This window comes from Coenobita brevimanus, unplaced genomic scaffold, assembly GCF_032717465.1.
Source record: "Coenobita brevimanus isolate Jiangsu-jjx unplaced genomic scaffold, ASM3271746v2 jjx.HiC_scaffold_2635, whole genome shotgun sequence".
Taxonomy (NCBI): Eukaryota; Metazoa; Arthropoda; class Malacostraca; order Decapoda; family Coenobitidae; genus Coenobita; species Coenobita brevimanus.
Genome location: NW_027643582.1, coordinates 83,698 through 102,810, shown reverse-complemented (window position 1 = coordinate 102,810; position 19,113 = coordinate 83,698). Strand labels below are relative to the sequence as shown.

The window sequence follows — 19,113 nt, the reverse complement described above, 5'->3', positions numbered from 1 at the left end:
GTATTTACTGTAGGGCCGGCTGCAGCATTGCTACTTGACCCGTTAAGTGGTTGATTTTTATCATAGTCTGATTTAAACACAATTTTTCACAGAAAATTCTAGTACAATCCAAGTCAGTAATCCTTAATTTTATTTAATCCCATTGCCATATGAATGTAAATCAAATGTTAGGTCAATTACCTCACACACACACACACACACACACACACACACACACACACACACACACACACACACACACACACACACACGTAGGCGCCCATGAACACGCATTCTACAACATCCCCCCCCAATCCGTATGCCACCCTTCATCCCCCCCCCCACACACACACACTCACACACACACACACTCACACACACACACACACACACAAGACTATACTGAAATGGGGAGAGTCGGACGGGAAAGGGAGTGGGGAAAGTGAGAGGGGAGTGGGGGGAGTAGGCAGAGTGGACGTGGGAAAGGATTGCAGAAAATGAGAGAGGGTGTGAGGAGTGTGAGAGGGGAATGGGGAGAGTGGGGAGAATGAGAGGGGAGTGGGGAGAGTGGCAGTGGAAGGGGAGTGGGAAGAGACTGCGGAAAATGAGAGAGGAATGGGGAGAGTAGGTCAGTGGGTAGAAAGTAGGTTCAGACGGAGGGTACCACAGCTATAGTGACGTTTGATGACTTTCCTTGGAGCAGCAGAGAGAGAGAGAGAGAGAGAATGTGTGTGTGTGTGTGTGTGTGTGTGTGTGTGTACGCAGTTACTCTTATGCCTGTTCACAATCGTGTGTGTATTAAAAAAAACTGTCATGAAAAAAATCCCTTCTTATGGCCAAGATATAATTTTTTCAGCTAAGGTTTGACCAGCTTTTCTGGATCGTAACGTCTGTGTGATCCCCCTCCTCTCTCTCTCTCTCTCTCTCTCTCTCTCTCTCTCTCTCTCTCTCTCTCTCTCTCTCTCCGTCATTGCCTACAGCTAAAGACAAAAACACAGACACATTATATTCACTACAGTGCTTTTCCCTGCCTCACCCTGGCTCTGCCTCCCTCTCCCTGCTTTTTCCCACCCGTTTCTGCCTCTCCCTGCCAGTCTCTGCCTCACCCTTCCTCAGTGTACGTGTGTGTATTTGTACGTGTGTGTGTGTGTGTGTGTGTGTGTGTGTGTGTGTGTGTGTGTGTGTGTGTTGTTAGGTATGTGGATGTGTTGTGTGTACGGTGGGGTAAGGGGTGTACAGTTTGATGTGGTTGCAGTGTGTGTGTGTGTGTGTGTGTGTGTGTGTGTGTGTGTGTGTGTGTGTGTGTGTGTGTGTGTGTGTGTGTGTGTGTGTGTGTGTGTGTGTGTGTGTGTGTGTGTGGTTATACGAGTATGTCGTTGTGTGTGGTTATGTATGTGCGTGTGTGTGTGTGTGTGTGTGTGTGCGCGTGTGTGTGTGTGTGTGTGTGTTTGTGTGTGTGTGTGTGTGTGTGGTTATAGGAGTTTGTGGTTGTGTGTGGTTTTGTGTGTGTGTGTGTGTGTGTGTGTGTGTGTGTGTGTGTGTGTGTGTGTGTGTGTGTGTGTGTGTGTGTGTGTGGTTATGTGAGTATGTGGTTGTATGTGGTTATGTATGTGTGTGTGGGGGGGTGTTGTTGGGTATGTGGATGTGTTGTGTTCACGGTGGAGTAAGGCATGAACGGTTTGATGTGTGTGTGTGTGTGTGTGTGTGTGTGTGTGTGTGTGTGTGTGTGTGTGTGTGTGTGTGTGTGTGTGTGTGTGTGTGTGTGTGTGTGTGTGTGTGTGTGTGTGTGTGTGTGTGTGTGTGTGTGTGTGTGTGTGTGTGTGTGTGTGTGTGTGTGTGTGTGTGTGTGTGTGTGTGTGTGTGTGTGTGTGTGTGTGTGTGTGTGTGTGTGTGTGTGTGTGTGTGTGTGTGTGTGTGTGTGTGTGTGTGTGTGTGTGTGTGTGTGTGTGTGTGTGTGTGTGTGTGTGTGTGTGTGTGTGTGTGTGTGTGTGTGTGTGTGTGTGTGTGTGTGTGTGTGTGTGTGTGTGTGTGTGTGTGTGTGTGTGTGTGTGTGTGTGTGTGTGTGTGTGTGTGTGTGTGTGTGTGTGTGTGTGTGTGTGTGTGTGTGTGTGTGTGTGTGTGTGTGTGTGTGTGTGTGTGTGTGTGTGTGTGTGTGTGTGTGTGTGTGTGTGTGTGTGTGTGTGTGTGTGTGTGTGTGTGTGTGTGTGTGTGTGTGTGTGTGTGTGTGTGTGTGTGTGTGTGTGTGTGTGTGTGTGTGTGTGTGTGTGTGTGTGTGTGTGTGTGTGTGTGTGTGTGTGTGTGTGTGTGTGTGTGTGTGTGTGTGTGTGTTAGTTCACTACACGTCAAACGACTTTGGTTATACATAAGAAGACGTGCTATTAAAGTTTGGGCACAACTATAATGCAATGTTCTATGAAGTCAACTACACTCATAATAACGCGACGCTTCGTTTCCTCTGTCTGTCTCCTTACCCTGCGTCTGTCTGTCTTCTATCTGTCTGTCTCTGTCTTCCTGTCCCTCTATTGCAAACCACAAACTTCTCAACTCTCCACAACGTCCTAGATTATCATTGTATCACGCAGTATATTATTTTTTCATTGCAAATGGCCCAAATTTTCGTCCTTTTGCAGCTTACTTCACATGGATCATTGGCAGAAACGGACAACGCTACGGCTCTCTTTCCATACCACTTTTTTGTGACTTACATTTTCTAGCATTAATCTATTGCTACAACTCAGCATTCAGGTTGGAGGGATGGAAAATTTGGGCCAAGTTAGAGTAAAACGAGTACAGAATTAGCAGAAGCCAAATAGCATACCTTTGGAGGGTGCAGCGGGAACAAGGCAAGATCGCAGTAAGGAGGACAATGGAGGGAAATCCAGCAAATCCAAGCAACAGCCTATGAAGTGACGCCAACAACACTTGTGTCTCACACTCGGTTCAAACGCCCGTCCACTTTATCACTAAACACCTGTGGTTCTGAAGTATGACGAGAGAAAATAAAAACGTAAGTGCCAAATTCAATGTAAGTGCCAACTTAAGTGTGAACAAAAGTGCCAACTCAAATGTCAACTTAAGTGCAAACTCAAGTGCCAAATAGTGTCAGCTCAAATGCCAATTCAAGTGCCAATTCAAGTGCCAACTCACAACTCAAGGCCCAACTCAAATCCCAATACATGGCCCAACTTAACTGTCAGTTAAAGTGACAATTGAAGTGCCAACTCAAGTGGTGACTTAAATGCCAACTGAAGTGTTAAGCTCCGACTCAAGTGCCAACTTAAGTCCCAAAACAAGTGCCAACTTTACAATTGCCAACTTAAGTCCCAACACAAGTGTCAGTTTAAATCCCAACTCAAGTAGCAACTAAAGTTCAAACTCAAGTGCCAAATCAAGTCCCAACACAGGTACCAACTTGGGTCCAAACACAAGTACCAACTTAAGTCCTAACACAAGTACGAACTTACGTCCTAACTCAAGCGCTACCTTAAGTCCAAACTCAAGCTCCAACTTAAGTCTCAGCTCAAACGCCAACGTATGTCCCAACCCAAGTGCCAGCCTAAGTCCCAACTCAAGCACCAAACAAAGTCCCAACTCAAGCACCAAACTAAGTTCCAACTCAAGGGCCAACCTACGTACAAAAGTCCCTACTCAAGAGCAAACTTAAGTGCCAACTCAGTTGCAAAACATGGTCCCAACTCAAGTGCCAAATTAAATTCCAACTCAAGCGCCAACTTAAGTACAAACTCAAGAGTAAAGACATAGGAAAAAAATATCTCTAACTTCTGCAGTAAATTTCAAAGCATGGACAAGAAGTATGACGTCTGGAACTGTCTCCCTCTGTCTGTATTTCCTGCTTCCTATGATCTCCAGTCTTTTAAACGCAGTGTGTCCAGGCATCTCGAAATGATCGGATCTTGAATTTGGCTCTCTCTTGTATTTTGTTCTTCTCTTGGAAGGAACAGTTATTGCGGGCTCGTGGCCTTTTGTTCCATCTTCCTCGCATAAAAAAAAAAAAAAATGTGGAGTAATGAGAGAGAGACGTTGGCGAGTCGGAGGTCGTAGAAACAGGGATGATGATGCTGGAAAAAAACTTACAATCTTATTTCTGTCGTAAATTAAGATTTTTTAAAAGAACAAGAAGGAGACGAGGATTAGAAGTACAATTTGAAGTTCCAGGTTCGTCTAAAACGCGAACCTGGTGGACTGCAGGCTGAGGGCGGTATCCTAGTAAGGCTATGAAGCTTACTAACACCTCCTCCTTACCGATTTATTTCTAATTCTGCTCCGTTACTATATACTTGTGTGTTCTTCATGCAATCTATGTCGATATTGAAAAGACATAAGGAGGAAACCCGGGGATATTAATGAGTGGTTTGGAAGATAAATCGCTAAGGAAGAGGTGTTAGGGAGCCTCCTTACACGACGAGAATACAGGACTGAATCTCTCTCTCATCTGCAGCCTTGCATAAAAAAATACAGGTAAGCTTGCTGTTCTTTGTGTAAATCCTGTCATAGCAATAACAGGTGCTGGAGAGGAGGGTCTTGGCCTCGTGGCTTCGATAAGACCGCGTGGCTCTGATGCCTGGTCACACAAACGTCCCTCAGTTGCCACCCTATTCCCCAAAAGAGTAATGGTGGACTGTAGCAGAAGGGTAACTTTAGCCAGGTGTTTACTGGGTTCACATTTCAGATGAACTTGAGGCTGTATCAGCTACCAGTACTACTAAGATTTCTCACTGCACGTGGGAGGAAGCCAGTCACATCAGGACATATGGAAGTGAAAAATGGCTGACGAAGAAAGGGAAACGAATGAATTAATGAGAGAAGAATAAGAGATGAAGGAATGAATGAGGGAGAGATGAAAGTGAATGAATAGATATGAAAAATAAAAAGGAGCAGGTAAAAGACAAGTCATAAAGAATTGTCAACGCCGTCAGCCTCACTTTGTCAAACACCAAGTTTTCCTGCTTAGGTTCTTGATTTTACTCCCATCTTCAGCTTTATGTTAGGCTTTCCTCTCTCGTCTGCCTTTTATTTTGCTGATCCTATTATACATATATTTCCTCCTCTGTCATTTTTTTTCATTGTACATTTCTTGCCTTCTTTGTCTTTTTTTTTTTTTTTTTTTTTTCAGATTTTACTGTGTATTCCTTGCCTCTTTTGTCACTTTTTTTTTTTTATTGTATATTATTATTGACACCACCTGTCTACCTGTCAGCCTGCCAGCCAACTAGATTGCTTTCTTGCCTGCATACTATATATTCCTATATGTTTTGCCTGGCGCTGATGAGAAGCCTGTGCGTGGTGGGGTTGGACACCCTGGGTGGAGCAGCTGCGACATGCATCCGCGAGCCAAACCTCCATATATTTCCCTGCACCTCGCCGTGGGGAGGGTGTGCATGGAGAGTCTGTTTACCGAAGTGCATGATGGCAACAGAAGATGAGGAAGATACGAGTGATATGTCTGCATGACTAATGTGCCTGAGGGTTCTGCTATCTGAAATGCATGGTGGCTATTGCCAATGGACAGGAGACTCAAAGGGTGAGACAGGCAGTCAGACGGACGGGTAGACAGAGCAGGTTGTTGCTTAACATCGGTTAGTCTAGCTGAGCAGACCCGTCAACCACAATCAGAAACTGCTCCTACGGGACCGACGTACAGGTACAGTACAGTACATGCAACGTGTAGATATCCGTAATCCCAGTGTGGTAGACAGCTTCTTACAAGAGTCAGACCAAGGCCCTTCTCATGGCTAGGTGCAGGAAACTATGAGTGCACAGTGCCACCACGTGTAGGCTCCTCCTCAGCACCTGGGGACGAAGGCTGACAGGTAATGAAGACAAGAAGAGGGAGGAAAAGGTGGTGACGGCGGCACTGACAGGAAGGAGAAAGGCTTGGCGTTAACAGTGTGGGTAATGTTCCCGGTAACTAACTAAGCTTTACGACCACACGACACACCATTTATGCCCCTCTCGTTGGCATGGCACACCGCAACACTTCTTCTTAAGCCAATTATTTTGCGTATCACACCTTATTGTTGCTTTAAGTGCTATATTATTATCCGTTTAGTTTGGATTAGTAACACACGAGGATACTTTGACCCATTAGGCAAGGTATTTAAGGAAGGTTTCAGGATGTATCGTCAGCCAGCACGAACACCACCTTTTGTAAAGTGTTGCCCTGCAGGGAGACACAGCCACGGAGGAGGAGGAGGAGGAGGAAGATAACGACGACGACGACGATGATAATAATGATGACACGCACGCACGCACATGCACCTGCGTTGACTGGAATATTAATATCCTCCAGTGTTCCGTGTTGTTGGAAGAGGTAGGCTCGGCAGGCAGTGAAGCAGACAGGGAGACAAGAGAAGCATGTAGACGCACGCTGAGACACTTTTGCATGTCCCGTCGTCAGCATATGTTTTTACCAGACGTAAAGGCAAACACACGCACCCTAACACACTCCTGCATGTCCCGTCACTAGCATATGATTTTACAAGACGTAGAGGCAAACACACGCACCTTGACACACTATTGCTACATGATTCTACAAGACGCACAGGCAAGCACACGCACCTTAACACACTCTAGCATGTCTCGTCACCATATGATTTGACAAGGGGCGTAGAAGCATGAAAACATTTTGACACGTGTTTGTATGCACCATTTTAAGTCAGGGGTGTAATTTCTATATACAGGTGCTACTGTGTACTGGAAGAAAATGGAGGATCAAATTTACAGCAAGTAATGGAACTGTATTAAGCAACAGTCCTCCAAAACATTTTTTTTTTTTTAGATTGCAATGAAACTTTAAAAAAGGACGCGTTATCAAGGCGGCGATCCGTAACATGGACTCTGTAAACGTTAACAAGAATCACAGACGCTAGCTGACAGGAGCACATGCTTGGCTTCGCGTGTAAACCACAACTGTCAACTCTCTCATCTTCCCTCACACAGACACGCCAGTTATTACTCGTGCCCTGAGGTTGACTAGCACGAAAAATCTTGCATAAGGATGAAATAAACTGCTAAATCTGTCCTACGTTGTAGCTTTCCTGACTACGTGTAGACCACAACAGCCAGTCTCTCTCATCTTCCCTCACAAATACGCCAGATGTTACATTGTGCTCTTAGGTTGTCTGAAGAAGAAAAGCTGCTTAGGGATGGAGAAATAATATAGCTAAATATGTCCAAGACTAATATCCAGTATCACCTAACGTTTGTGCGAGTGGCAGAGTTTAATAGTTATAAGGCATCTCTTGCTATTGCCCATTGTTATGTAAAATATTCTCTCCTCAGTCCCTACTTGTCCTTTACCCCCCTCCCTCCTTTCCTCCATCTCCCCATCCCTCCATTTCTCTCCCTCTCCCTCCATCTCTCCCTCGGCTTCCATCGCTCTCCATTTCCCCCCCTCCCTCCCCCCCTCCTTGCTCTCCCCTTTCACGTCGCTATTTTTGACAGCTGCCCATCTCACCCACGCCGGTATTCGTGACCTGTTTTCCTCTAAGCATCAAGCTCTGTTGGAATCATTCTCTATTGGTTCCTCGATATTTTGGCTACGAAATTCCCTCTGTATATCAGCGTCCTAACAAACCCAGGGCGCCTGTAATATTAAAACAATAATGCTTACCCCTTTCAATCTTATGACGAATTATTCACGCTGTCCCTAAAAGACTTTAGAGACTCTTTGGACTGTAGTTCTTATATATAGTCGTAGATATAGCCTTCATTAACCCCCTCTATTTTTTTTCAGGCAGGGAAGAAGGAACTAATGGCCAGGAGCCGGCAAGCCTTTTACAACAGAAAATTGAAGAAGTACATGAGACTTACCGCAGGTCAGTTGAAATGTGCTTCGAATTTTATGAAGCAAATCACCTCTGCTAGAAGGGAGCTTTCACATGAGATACACCGCGCTGCCTCACACCACCAGACTTTAAAGTGTACGATCACCCACATGACAAGTAGTGTATCATTTCCTACAGTTTACACTGTTTTATCCATGTGACGCTGCATAGCTTAGGGAGGGAGTGGAGGGCATGTGAAAGCTCCCTTCTAGCAGAGGTGATTTGCTTCATAAAATTCGAAGCACATTTCAACTGACCTGCGGTAAGTCTCATGTACTTCTTCAATTTTATTTCAGCAAATCACTCCGCTAGAGGTCGCTTTCCCATGAGGTTTTGAAGCCATGTGGGTGTCGTACTTTGACGTTTTGAAGTTATATAAGTGTGGACTTGGTGAAATAAAACAACCATGACCCAAAACCCGCTGTATTATAAGAAATTTACAAATTTTAGTAGCTTGTCAAAAGAATGATGACTTTCTTATCACAATAAATACCTACTCCCTATTCTAGTACAGCTTCTTGGAATGTGTCAAGCTCCTGAACTATCTCCTTGTCATAATGCTTGGCAAAGGTGGTCTCCCTTGACCACCCAGCCTTTGCCATAATGTATGTTATCGGCACAGCCATGGTCTTGGCCTTTGAAGCTGCAGCTGACCGAACACTGCCAGCTGAGTACTTTCCTGTGTCCACTCCTGACATATTAAGCATTATCCTAATCCATCTCGCAATAGTGTCTTTTGTTACATTTTTGTGTGGCTTTATAACACTAATGAATAAGTTCCCGTTCTCTTGATCCACATCATTTCTTAAGCGTTCAGTCTGTTCAATGTACATTTTCAATGTTTCATAGACACATAGTCTTCTATCTTTAGCGTAAGCTTTAAACTCCACAAACTGCACATTGAATTTTGGCCTACATTGTTTAATGTTGCCCCCTAACCAAACACAAACAGAATCCTTGCCAATTCTAATGTTTTTTAGCATTAACAAATGTAATGTTTGCACCCTGGCTGCTTGAGTGAGTGCCATTAGCATCACTAATTTTAGTGTTAGTTCTTTTAGAGGAAGATTGCATAAAGGTTCCATAGTTCTCAGTTTCTGGAGCACCACCTGGACGTCCCAGGTCTCTGCATACCTGGGTTTTGACGGTCTCAAGTTGAATACCCCTCTCAGGAGCCTGTTGACAAGAGGGTGGTTGCCTGCTCTGCAACCGTCCACAACTATCCCTAGTGAGGAGAGAGCTCCCCTCGCCGTGTTTACAGAGTCATAGCCCACACCTCGGTGGAAAGTGTCGGACAGGAAATTTACAATATCCGTTACAGCGGGATTAAGGGGATTGATATGCCGTCTATCACAAAATTGGATCCACTTATTGACATGTGGTCGATACTGTTTCTCAGTTCCTGGTCTCCAGGAGGCCATGATAATGTCCGTACCCGCTGCAGATACGCCTCGTTCTCGCAGTTGTTGCCGGACAATAGACATGCCATTAACCTGGTGTGTTTCATGATGGGGTGTTCCTCTGCTGCTGACGGCTGTTGCAATACATTCTTCCTTCTCATTATTAGCCGTGGTTCTTTGATGAGCATTCTGAGTAGGGTCCCCATCCATGGTTGGGACGTCCACAGTGGCACAATCAACCATCCCCTTGCCATCTCTGCTCGCATTTTCTGAAGGCACCTGGCAATCAGAGCAAAAGGGGGAAAAATGTAGATTAGGTCAAACTGTGACCAACTTATTGAGAAGGAATCAAAGTGTTCGGCTTCTGGGTCGGGTTTCCAAGAACAAAAACGGGGTACCTGTTTATTTAGTCTGGATGCAAATAGATCAATGCTTGGGACTCCAAAGATTTCGCAAAGTTCCCTAAAAATGTCCTCGTTCAATTTCCATTCATGTCTGTCATTAAACTTTCGAGATGCGGCATCTGCCATAAGATTAACTTTACCTGGTATATGAGAGCATGTAATCCAGGCATCATTTTCTGCACACCATTCCCAAATTTCGAGGCAGATGTCATTACATGTTGCGGATTTTGTGCCACCCATTTCATTGACATAGTTTACCGCTGTCGAGTTATCACAAAATGCCTTAATGTGTTTCCCTCTGATCTGATGTGCAAATGATTTCACTGCCAGTAAGATGGCTTTGAGTTCTTTAGAATTGATGTGCAATTCTTTTTCTTTTATTGACCATCTTCCATTAATTTGTTGATGATTTAGGTAACCACCCCAACCTAAATTTGATGCATCAGTGTACAGGTCTATTTCCGTACCCGTCCTAAAAAATTTTGTCTTGCACTGCAATGAAATTTATCCACCAAATCAGATCAGTTTTCATGTCATATGTGATAGCCATCCATTTGTCAAAGTTACCTTTTTCTTTCTCCAGTGCTAAAATTTTAGCAGTTTCCAACTTTCTATAATGCAGTTTCCTCATTTCTACTGCTGGAATTGCAGCGACCAAAAGCCCAATTATTCTGGCCACATTCCTGATTTTGTCTCTATTACTATGATATAATTGTTTGCAGCTTTGAACTATTTTCTCTTTCCTCCGTTCAGGTAATGTAACTGTCAATGTCTCTGAATCAATGACGTTCCCCAAATATTCCAAACGTTTTGTAGGTACTAGGACAGATTTGTCAGCATTAATACAAAATCCCATTTTCCTTAGAATCTCTACTGTTGAATGTATGCTCTCATAGCATCCTTCCAATGAGCTGTGTGATATAAGTGTGTCGTCAATGAAACTGGTGATGGTATGTCCCATCTCTCTCAGTGTAGCAAAAATGGGTTTCATTAGTTTGGTGAATAGACGTGGCCCTTCTGCAACCCCATTAGGAAGACAGGTGAACTGATAGATTTTCCCTTGCCATTTAAAGCAAAGAAATTTTTGTTGCTCTTCAGCTATACTGACAGAATAGTATGCATGCCTAAGATCTACTGAGGCCATGTAATCACCTTTGTTAATAAGCCGAATTGCCTGTTCGAAGTTTTCCATTTTAAAATGTTTATAATTAATGTGCTTGTTTAGTTTTTCCAGGTTAAGGATCATTCTAAAACCTCCATCCTTTTTCCCCCGCAGAAAAACTGGGGATATAATTTGTTCTTCTTGTCTGTGTGTTTCCTTGATAACTTTAAGATCTAACAGCTTTTCAATTTCCTGACAAATAATGATCTTTTCCTCCTCACAAAAAACATATTCAGTTCCTTCAGAAAATAAGTGACTGATATCATCAACATTAATGTCAAGATGGCAATGTGCAACAATATCCAAAAAATGAGGGTCATTGGTTTTTTTATGCCACTCATGCACAAAATATTGAAGCCTGCCAGCTTCAAATTTATGACTCACCTCAGTTATTGCCGGGGATTGCTTTGTCCCCGCCCTCTGGAGTTTTTTGCCTCCGAACCCTGCCGTGAGAAGGATTGCTGGTGGTCACTCCTGTGTCCATATGTCCGCTGTCCATAGGGGTGGAACCTGGACGAAAATCCTCTGTAGTTGGTTTTTCCAGAGGAGCCTCCGACTTTTCCTGCACCGAATTTCCATGTTTGAAACGGTTTCTTCGGTGTGATCTTGTTTTTCAATTTCTCCGACTCCTCTATGTGCTTGGCAGATTGAGAAACATCATCACCGAACAAGATCCTAGTCATTGGCACCTTATCTGAGCATAAGTGAGCATATTTCTGATTGATCTCGCGCTTAATGATGAACCGGCGCGTCAAGTTGTTCTTGTGGTTAGCATTTCCCAGTAATGCTAGCGCACCATTAAGCATGCCGACTTCATGGGCCACATCTGGTTGTCCTTCTTGGGCGACTTTATCCAGCACCGTGAGTGACTTGGTGATTATTATGGCAGCTTTTATAATGTCCTTACTAACTTCTTTCATACGAAAATCAGACTTTTTGGCATCGGTTTTCAGCGCATCCAAAACTTGTGTGTTACATTCAACCGGGGCTAGAGCATGACAGTTGCTCGGTCTCTTGGTAATGTCATCAACCAAAATTTCTTTGTACTCCTCCTCCCGCATGCCGTAATCAAACACATGATTCACCATGTCGGCAACATGCTTGTCAACCTCAACAGATACATCTTCCACAGGACCGTAAGTCTTGGCGCACTGCAGGAGGACACTACCAGTGAACACTTTACTCTGAATGTCACTGTCGCCACTAGAATCATGACGCTGAACCGATTGAAAACTGGAATCAATCACCTCTGTGGGTTGGCTGTTAGCATTCTCCCCAAAGTCACCTGTAGCCAAGCTTCTCTCCTCCTTCAATTTCTTCACATCACTCCGTAACTCAGCCAAAGCTTCCATCACCATGGCCCAGGGTGGGGAATTAACCTCATCCCTTGAAGTAGAGGTTAAAGGATGAGTGGGTGGAGGATCACACTCACCTTCACTATCTGAGCCATGACCCCGGGTATGCTTATGTACCCGTCTAGAACATTCCCGTTGGGAAGAGCGGTTCGTGGATCTGGACAAATCCTTTCTATGCGATGAACCCTTGCTCCCATGCCTGGACTTGTCCTCTGTGCCTGATAACTGTTTGCCGAGAGATCCTTCCGGGACATCAGACATGGCGGCGGCAGGCTGGCAATGGTGGTACAGCTGGCACAGTCTGAGAGTCGTTAACTCTCCCAAGTGCACCAAAATGGGCACTTACCCGCTCCTACACGGATCACGGGTGACGAAGCAACCTGCTCCTAAACGGATAACAGGCTGAGGCAAAGCCTTTCCGCTCCTAAATGGCTAACGGGAAGAAGGCAGCCAAATCTTGATTCCCAAGTCGGAGTATGCGTGTGGTCGGTGTGAAAACAACCCAGCAACTGGTGGTGTGAGGCAGAGCTGTGCATCTCATGGGAAAGCGACCTCTAGCGGAGTGATTTGCTGAAATAAAATTGAAAAGAAAAAAAAAAAGCCAAAGATGAAGTTAAGAAATAATTTTGAGACATGTAAATTAGTAAATGTCATGCTTTTGAAGGGGTTAACATCATTGCCTAGACTAAGCCTCGTCTTACTACAGGGCAATTTTTTCACTTTATAGAAACACCGTAATGGGTTAATCTCAAAGAACGTCCTTCCTCTGAAAATTAGGAGTATTAACGCTATTACTTAAACTCCATGTTCTTAAGTTTTTATGCATTTCAAAAGTTTAGGACCCCAAACTGCACCGACAGCTTATATACCCTCTCCGGGAAAAGGGTTAGGGAGTTGAAATTATACATATTAACATTGACACCAGTTTTATTATACTCTAATGTGCTGATAGTGTGGCAACCAACATCCACTCCTGTAGTGCTGCCTAATTATATTTTCTGTCAGCCCTCCTCTTCCTGTATCATTCATCCTTTCTGTCTATCATTCTTTCTACTTCAGGTGAGTACAGTACATCGCTTAACAAGCTTAATGGTTCCCTGTAACCCTTTGTGCAACGCTAAGTGGTAACCATACACCCACATAACAGGGTGATGTGCAGCAGACTATGGTGCCCATGTTAAAAGTGTCATTTTAAATGTGGCATTTATCCATGTAATAAACCTATACTCTTCCGCACGCCTTGCTATGGCGGGGCGTCGTCTGCTGCAGGAGAATCACTTCACAGCATGGGAAAGTCATGTCTGACACGAATTACTCTACACGCCAGACATACAATATTCCTCAAATCAGGCCCCCCTTTTATAAGTGACAACAGTTGTGGTAAGTCTGCATAGGTTAAAGAAAGTGAAAGAACAGTATTGGTTTACTAAGTTAATACAATACATTCACACCCACTACACGTAAAACTTCATTAACAGTGACAGTGTAAAGTGTACAGTGAATGACAACTTGTATACTCGACAGGTATTTTCATTTACATTCCATTATTTCAAAGTCCATAGTCTCAATTTCTTCCAAATGTTTCCTGGCCATACTTTACTTTCTCCAGTTAACTTTGATTACTTTTATTTCCTATGTCCGTAGCTATTTCTTATATCTTCCACTTTATATCCCACCACACTTTCTATATTCACATTTTTTCAATATCCATACGACAATGTTTTCACAAGTAGTTTTGTGGCAATATGTTAGTAAAATATCACTGCACTACAGCCGCCTTCCTCAGCCTTCTCTGCTCCCACAAACTGCTGCTGACTGCGGCTGCGGTAGGCCACTTGCCGAGATGTTATTTAACATCGGTAGTCTGGAATTCTTGAAGTAGACGGTATGAGAGGGGCGAGAGAGAGAGATGAGGCGGGGATGTGTCCGTGAGTGCTGTGTGCCGGCTACTGCTTTTACCGAGACCTCTCACCCATCCAGGTCACGTTGGTTTGGCAGTGACATCGTCCACTCACCAGTCTTCTGAACTCGACTGAGCAACCAAGGCACATGTGGAGTTTAAAGCATTATTAATACACTTTGGTAAAATGTAATGTGTAATATGTTTCAGACATTCAGCCACTCATTCCTCTCAGCCATATTCATTTCTCTTAAGAGTTGAATATGAAAGAAAATAACTGGGGAAAACTTTCCATTCGATCCCAGACGAAGCAATGATAAAAATTAAATTTTGCAAACAGTGGACGAAATATATACTGAATGAAGAAACCACTTGTTTCACGAGGTACGTAAGAATTAACTTAGTTCTACACAAATAATACGAAAGTTTTTAGGAATTTAATGTCATGACAGTCAAGACAAACTACCCTGCAGGGGCGGTTGCTTGGCTCCAGTTGTAGTCTGCTCAGCTAGACACTGCGGGTTTAAACCAATATATGTTAACGATTTTTTCTCGTCAAGAGGAGTTAAACGACTTTTTTAACCCTTCCAGAGCGACACTTGAACGAACCATAAAAGCTTTAATTGACCAAAACCCTATTCAGTCCGAGCTGACTGATGGGAAAAAAGGCAGACTAATACTGCAGGTACCAAAACAATGGAGGCAGTAATTAAGTGTAGTGAAGAGTCAACATTGTGCCAGCCACCGACCCAATATGGTGGACAAAATGTGGCTATGGGGGTCAGAGGGTCAGGGTGTAGGAGAGAATATGGGAAAAAAAGAATGTTGGGAGATCAGAAATTGAAGATCATTACTTTAAACACACACACACACTAATGTTCATTGCCAAACAGACCAACAGCAGTACAACTTGAACTGAACAAGCTATCAGATGGTAGCTAAGGAAAACATGACGGTAAATACATAACCTAACTAATAAAATCAAAAATTGAAGCAAGTGACGAACACAGGTCACTTTTCAATGGAACCGAAAGTTTCCCTCACGAATCCTTTATTTTCGTCAATACCTTAATGTAAAAGTACCTATAAATCTAACTAACCCCGTTGTCAGTCCTTAATCTTGCAGTTTAAAGCCACTGCTCCACGATATGGAAAAATACAGGGGACAAGGGAAGGGGCTATGCTGCACCGCGCCTCTCATCACTACTAGCCAATTCCCACCAAACCGTACCCACTCCCTGGATGACCTACCCCACTCGTCGTTATTGCTACAGCCCAGCACTTTCCTACGAACAACCCCCAAAACAAAAACCACCTCCCTCTACTGTATATGTGGCTGTCGTAACAATGATTAATATATACATAAACATTTCAGCTGTACACATGAATTAAATGCAGATTTACAAATATTCAACCACCAGTGTCACTCAAATCACTCCTATCACCTATTCTTAAAACTATCCTATCAAATTTAAGTCCAAAATAAAGCTGTACAAGTAGTAAATATAGAACATACCTTCATAAATGGTTAATATCCGACTACCACCTTCCCACTAGATACATCAAGCTTTAGTTCAACGGCTGGATCCACTGTCGATGTCCTCTAACATCAGTCACTAATTTATCCAACTTACTCCCTCACGTATGGACTCTGGTCTAGCGCCGTGCAAGGTTATTCACGTCCCATTGTTCCTGGTTAACTAACTAATTTCATGCAGGTTTATTTCACCTCGACTCTGAATGAAGCACCACAGCTTCACGAAAGCATGAATATCAGTATGAAGTACTCGACTCCACGGAGGAGAAAAGATACGAAGTAACGACTCAACGTTAAAACTGCGAGGCCATTACCTTCACGCCATCTAGTGCACAAGCGAGATAAGGCAGAACGGGATATAAGAGAACGGTTACGGGGTAGACTATGTTTAGATTATGAATCGGGAATATATAAGCCTTCCACGTGACACTAAGTTAGTCTTAAATAATTATATTGTGCATGAGCATCCTTCACCATTGATAACATGAGGCTGGTGAATAGTGTCCCATATAACGTATTTTGAGACAGATTCATTCCAGTGATAAAAGTCTCTGATCCGTAATATACTGGATGTATTAATAATACAGACAAGAATATTATAGTGTATTTATTGAGTATATAGATGTACATGTTAGGTTACATTATTATCCCGGAAACATTCACACGGGCAACACAAACCCATAGCCGTTTGTTGTGTTAGCTCTGTTAATCCTAAGTATCAGGTGGATTGGACTGGACAAAATGCCTTTCCATTGTTTTCAGACGCACTTCTACCACATTCCTGTGGATATCTATATACCTGTGGATATCTGTATATCTATATCGGCATCTGTCTATCTATCTGTCCATCTATCTATCTATTTGCGAGTGAATCACTTAATAACACGCGATTCATAAATATGCTAATACTCACAGGGAAAAAGAATACCCGAAATATCCCATGTGCTTCGGCTATTTCCTGTTTCCTTTTGCCTGTGGATATCATCCCTCTCTCTCTCTCTCTCTCTCTCTCTCTCTCTCTCTCTCTATATATATATATATATATATATATATATATATATATATATACCTAGGCTGCTTCCCCCAGGGAAAAGGAGGTAGCCGAGACAGGACGACACACTCCCCATTTACTCATCCATTCAAACACAATCATTCGCATCTTAGCCCCAAAGGGGAGAACGGACAGATCCTCACCGCACCACACCTGCATATAATAGTAATTTCCCGTTATCGGTATACGAGTAATATCCTTTAATAATAGATGGTGCATATCTTCACTGTCATTTTCACAAGATCAATAATACGGCACCATATATGAATATTGTCAATCAATATTGATTGTGTGAGGGCCGGTAAATAATATCCTGCGTTGCCAGTGTGGCGGTATTACCTCAGCAAGTTCACATGTCCCTTATCAATGCCCAACGTATCCTTTATCATACGTGTAATGAAACATAGTAATTTCTACAGATTTCTATATTAGGCGTACGTGCCGAGGCCCAGTTTCAGCTGTTGACGTCTTAATCTGCACCAACATTTATGACAGTAGTACAACTGTTTATGCATAACAGTTTGTTACATCTGTTTTACGCAACCCTTTCTGTCCTTTGGGAAGAAACGAAACCGTAGGTTAGTTCCAGTTAGTGGGTTTTTCCCACAAACAACACAGCGGTGTCCAGGGTTTAGAGCCATGTTTATTTGTACCGCCACGCCCCCTCACATCCCGCCTGTCAACTTATGTAAACAAACAGACGACACACCGGCGACCACAATGCCATCTGTTGACCAAGCCAGCTCGTTACATTGGTCTCGTGTTCGCCCGTAAGAGTCCGTGACTCGACTCTCACGATGGCTATTTCGTTTTTAACTCTTCCAACTGTGAATTTCTGGCTTCGAATCACGCACGCACACATGCACATACACACACACGTACACACACACGTACACATACACATACATACATATATATACATATAAGCACACACACATACACACACGCACACCACACACGTGTTTGTATGTGTATGTATATATATATGCATGCATGTGTGTGTGTGTGTGTGTGTGTGTGTGTGTGTGTGTGTGTGTGTGTGTGTGTGTGTGTGTGTGTGTGTGTGTGTGTGTGTGTGTGTGTGTGTGTGCAAGCTAAAATCAAGTAGTAGCAGTAGCAGTAGTAGACCCTACCTCAACACTGTTCCTGTGGCACTGTCTTTGATGCAAACCATGCAATGGTGTGCAAGAAGGCAGGCTGTGTGTACGCGACGTCACTGCCAAAATGCTGCAGGAAATATGCCATGATGTCACCACAGAGCCAGCTGTGCTGCCCCTAGACGGCGAGCACTTCACCCACAGAACAGCAAACACATCAAATGATGCCAGAGTGGATGTCAGTGCTGCAGGTTTGCGGACACGTGGGCAGAGGGCTTTCTTCAACATTAGGATAATTGATCCTATGGCAGCATGTCATCGTGAACTGTGTCTCGAGGCTGCACACAAAAGGAATTAACAAGAAAAAAAAACACAGACTATCAAGAAAGGATCTAACTTTTGCACCACGTTGGATTCACTGCCTTTGTGTTCACAACATCAGGTGGGACGGGTCCAGAGGCGAGCATATTCTCTCGAGACTGGCAGAGATTCTTTCTAAGAAGCGTCAACGTCAGAGTTCCGTTATGGCCTGGATGAGGTGTCAACTGTCCTACTGCCTTGTGAGGTGTGCACTGCTATGCCTCAGGGGCACAAGACCATCAGCCCTCAGGCCTGTCTCTCTGGCAGGTATGGATTACGAAGCTACTGTGACTGAGTCACATTGACCAGCAAGTCCAATAGATTAATGTTTTTGTTGACACTGTAATAATAAAAAATATAGTAGTAATAAAGTCTTTTGTGGTTGGTGAGGGCACTCCCCATCCACTCACTCGATGTAGTGCTGTTCTCGGATGCCTGCCCTTTCCTCTCTTCCTTCTTTCTTTCTATCGTTCATGTGTCTTTTTTTCCCTTCATTCTTTCCTCTTCCTTCTGTCTACGGGTGACTATACATTGAGTGACAAGCCATATGGTTTCCTGTACACCAGGAAACCTTTTACTACGCTGGGTGGTAACCATATAACCAAATTATGGCGCCTGATGGTTTAGTGGACAATTAAGACGCTGCAATCGGATTGAGCCGGTGCAAGTTAATATCCAAGGGATGGTTAGGGTTTAATGCTCACGTAAAGTCACTCAGGGATGAGTGAGGCTGGTCATTCTCATCATAAATGTGAGGACCAATTTGCCTAGCTCCAGGCTCCTATGCTCCTCATGGGGCAACGCAGGATTAGATGATGAATGAATGAATGAATGATGATAAAGTGTTGGCATATGGTTGGTAAGGACAGTGGCTGGTGTGTTTGGGGCCAACAGATTGTATTATGGTTAGTGATAACCTTCACATTACAACTCCAATGGTGAACTGTATTATGAGGCTGGCTGCTGAGCTGCACGGTATAATTCCCAAATGGATGGAGCTGATTTGCTGGTTGCATTATAG

The 19,113-nt window shown here is 43.7% G+C and overlaps 2 protein-coding genes across 2 annotated transcripts; both read right to left on the bottom strand.

Annotated features, from left to right (window-relative positions):
- Positions 1-8,326: 8,326 nt before the first annotated feature.
- LOC145389948 (uncharacterized) lies at positions 8,327-9,803 on the bottom strand. The gene is made up of 2 exons (XM_080265054.1): positions 9,771-9,803; positions 8,327-9,505 (listed from the first exon to the last, which is right to left on the bottom strand). The coding sequence occupies exons 1-2, from the start codon at positions 9,801-9,803 to the stop codon at positions 8,327-8,329; spliced, it is 1,212 nt and encodes a 403-aa protein (XP_080121180.1).
- A 1,378-nt stretch (positions 9,804-11,181) lies between these two features.
- On the bottom strand, positions 11,182-12,183 carry LOC145389947 (uncharacterized). The gene has a single exon (XM_080265053.1). The coding sequence runs from the start codon at positions 12,148-12,150 to the stop codon at positions 11,182-11,184; it is 969 nt and encodes a 322-aa protein (XP_080121179.1). The 5' UTR covers positions 12,151-12,183.
- Positions 12,184-19,113: the final 6,930 nt, after the last annotated feature.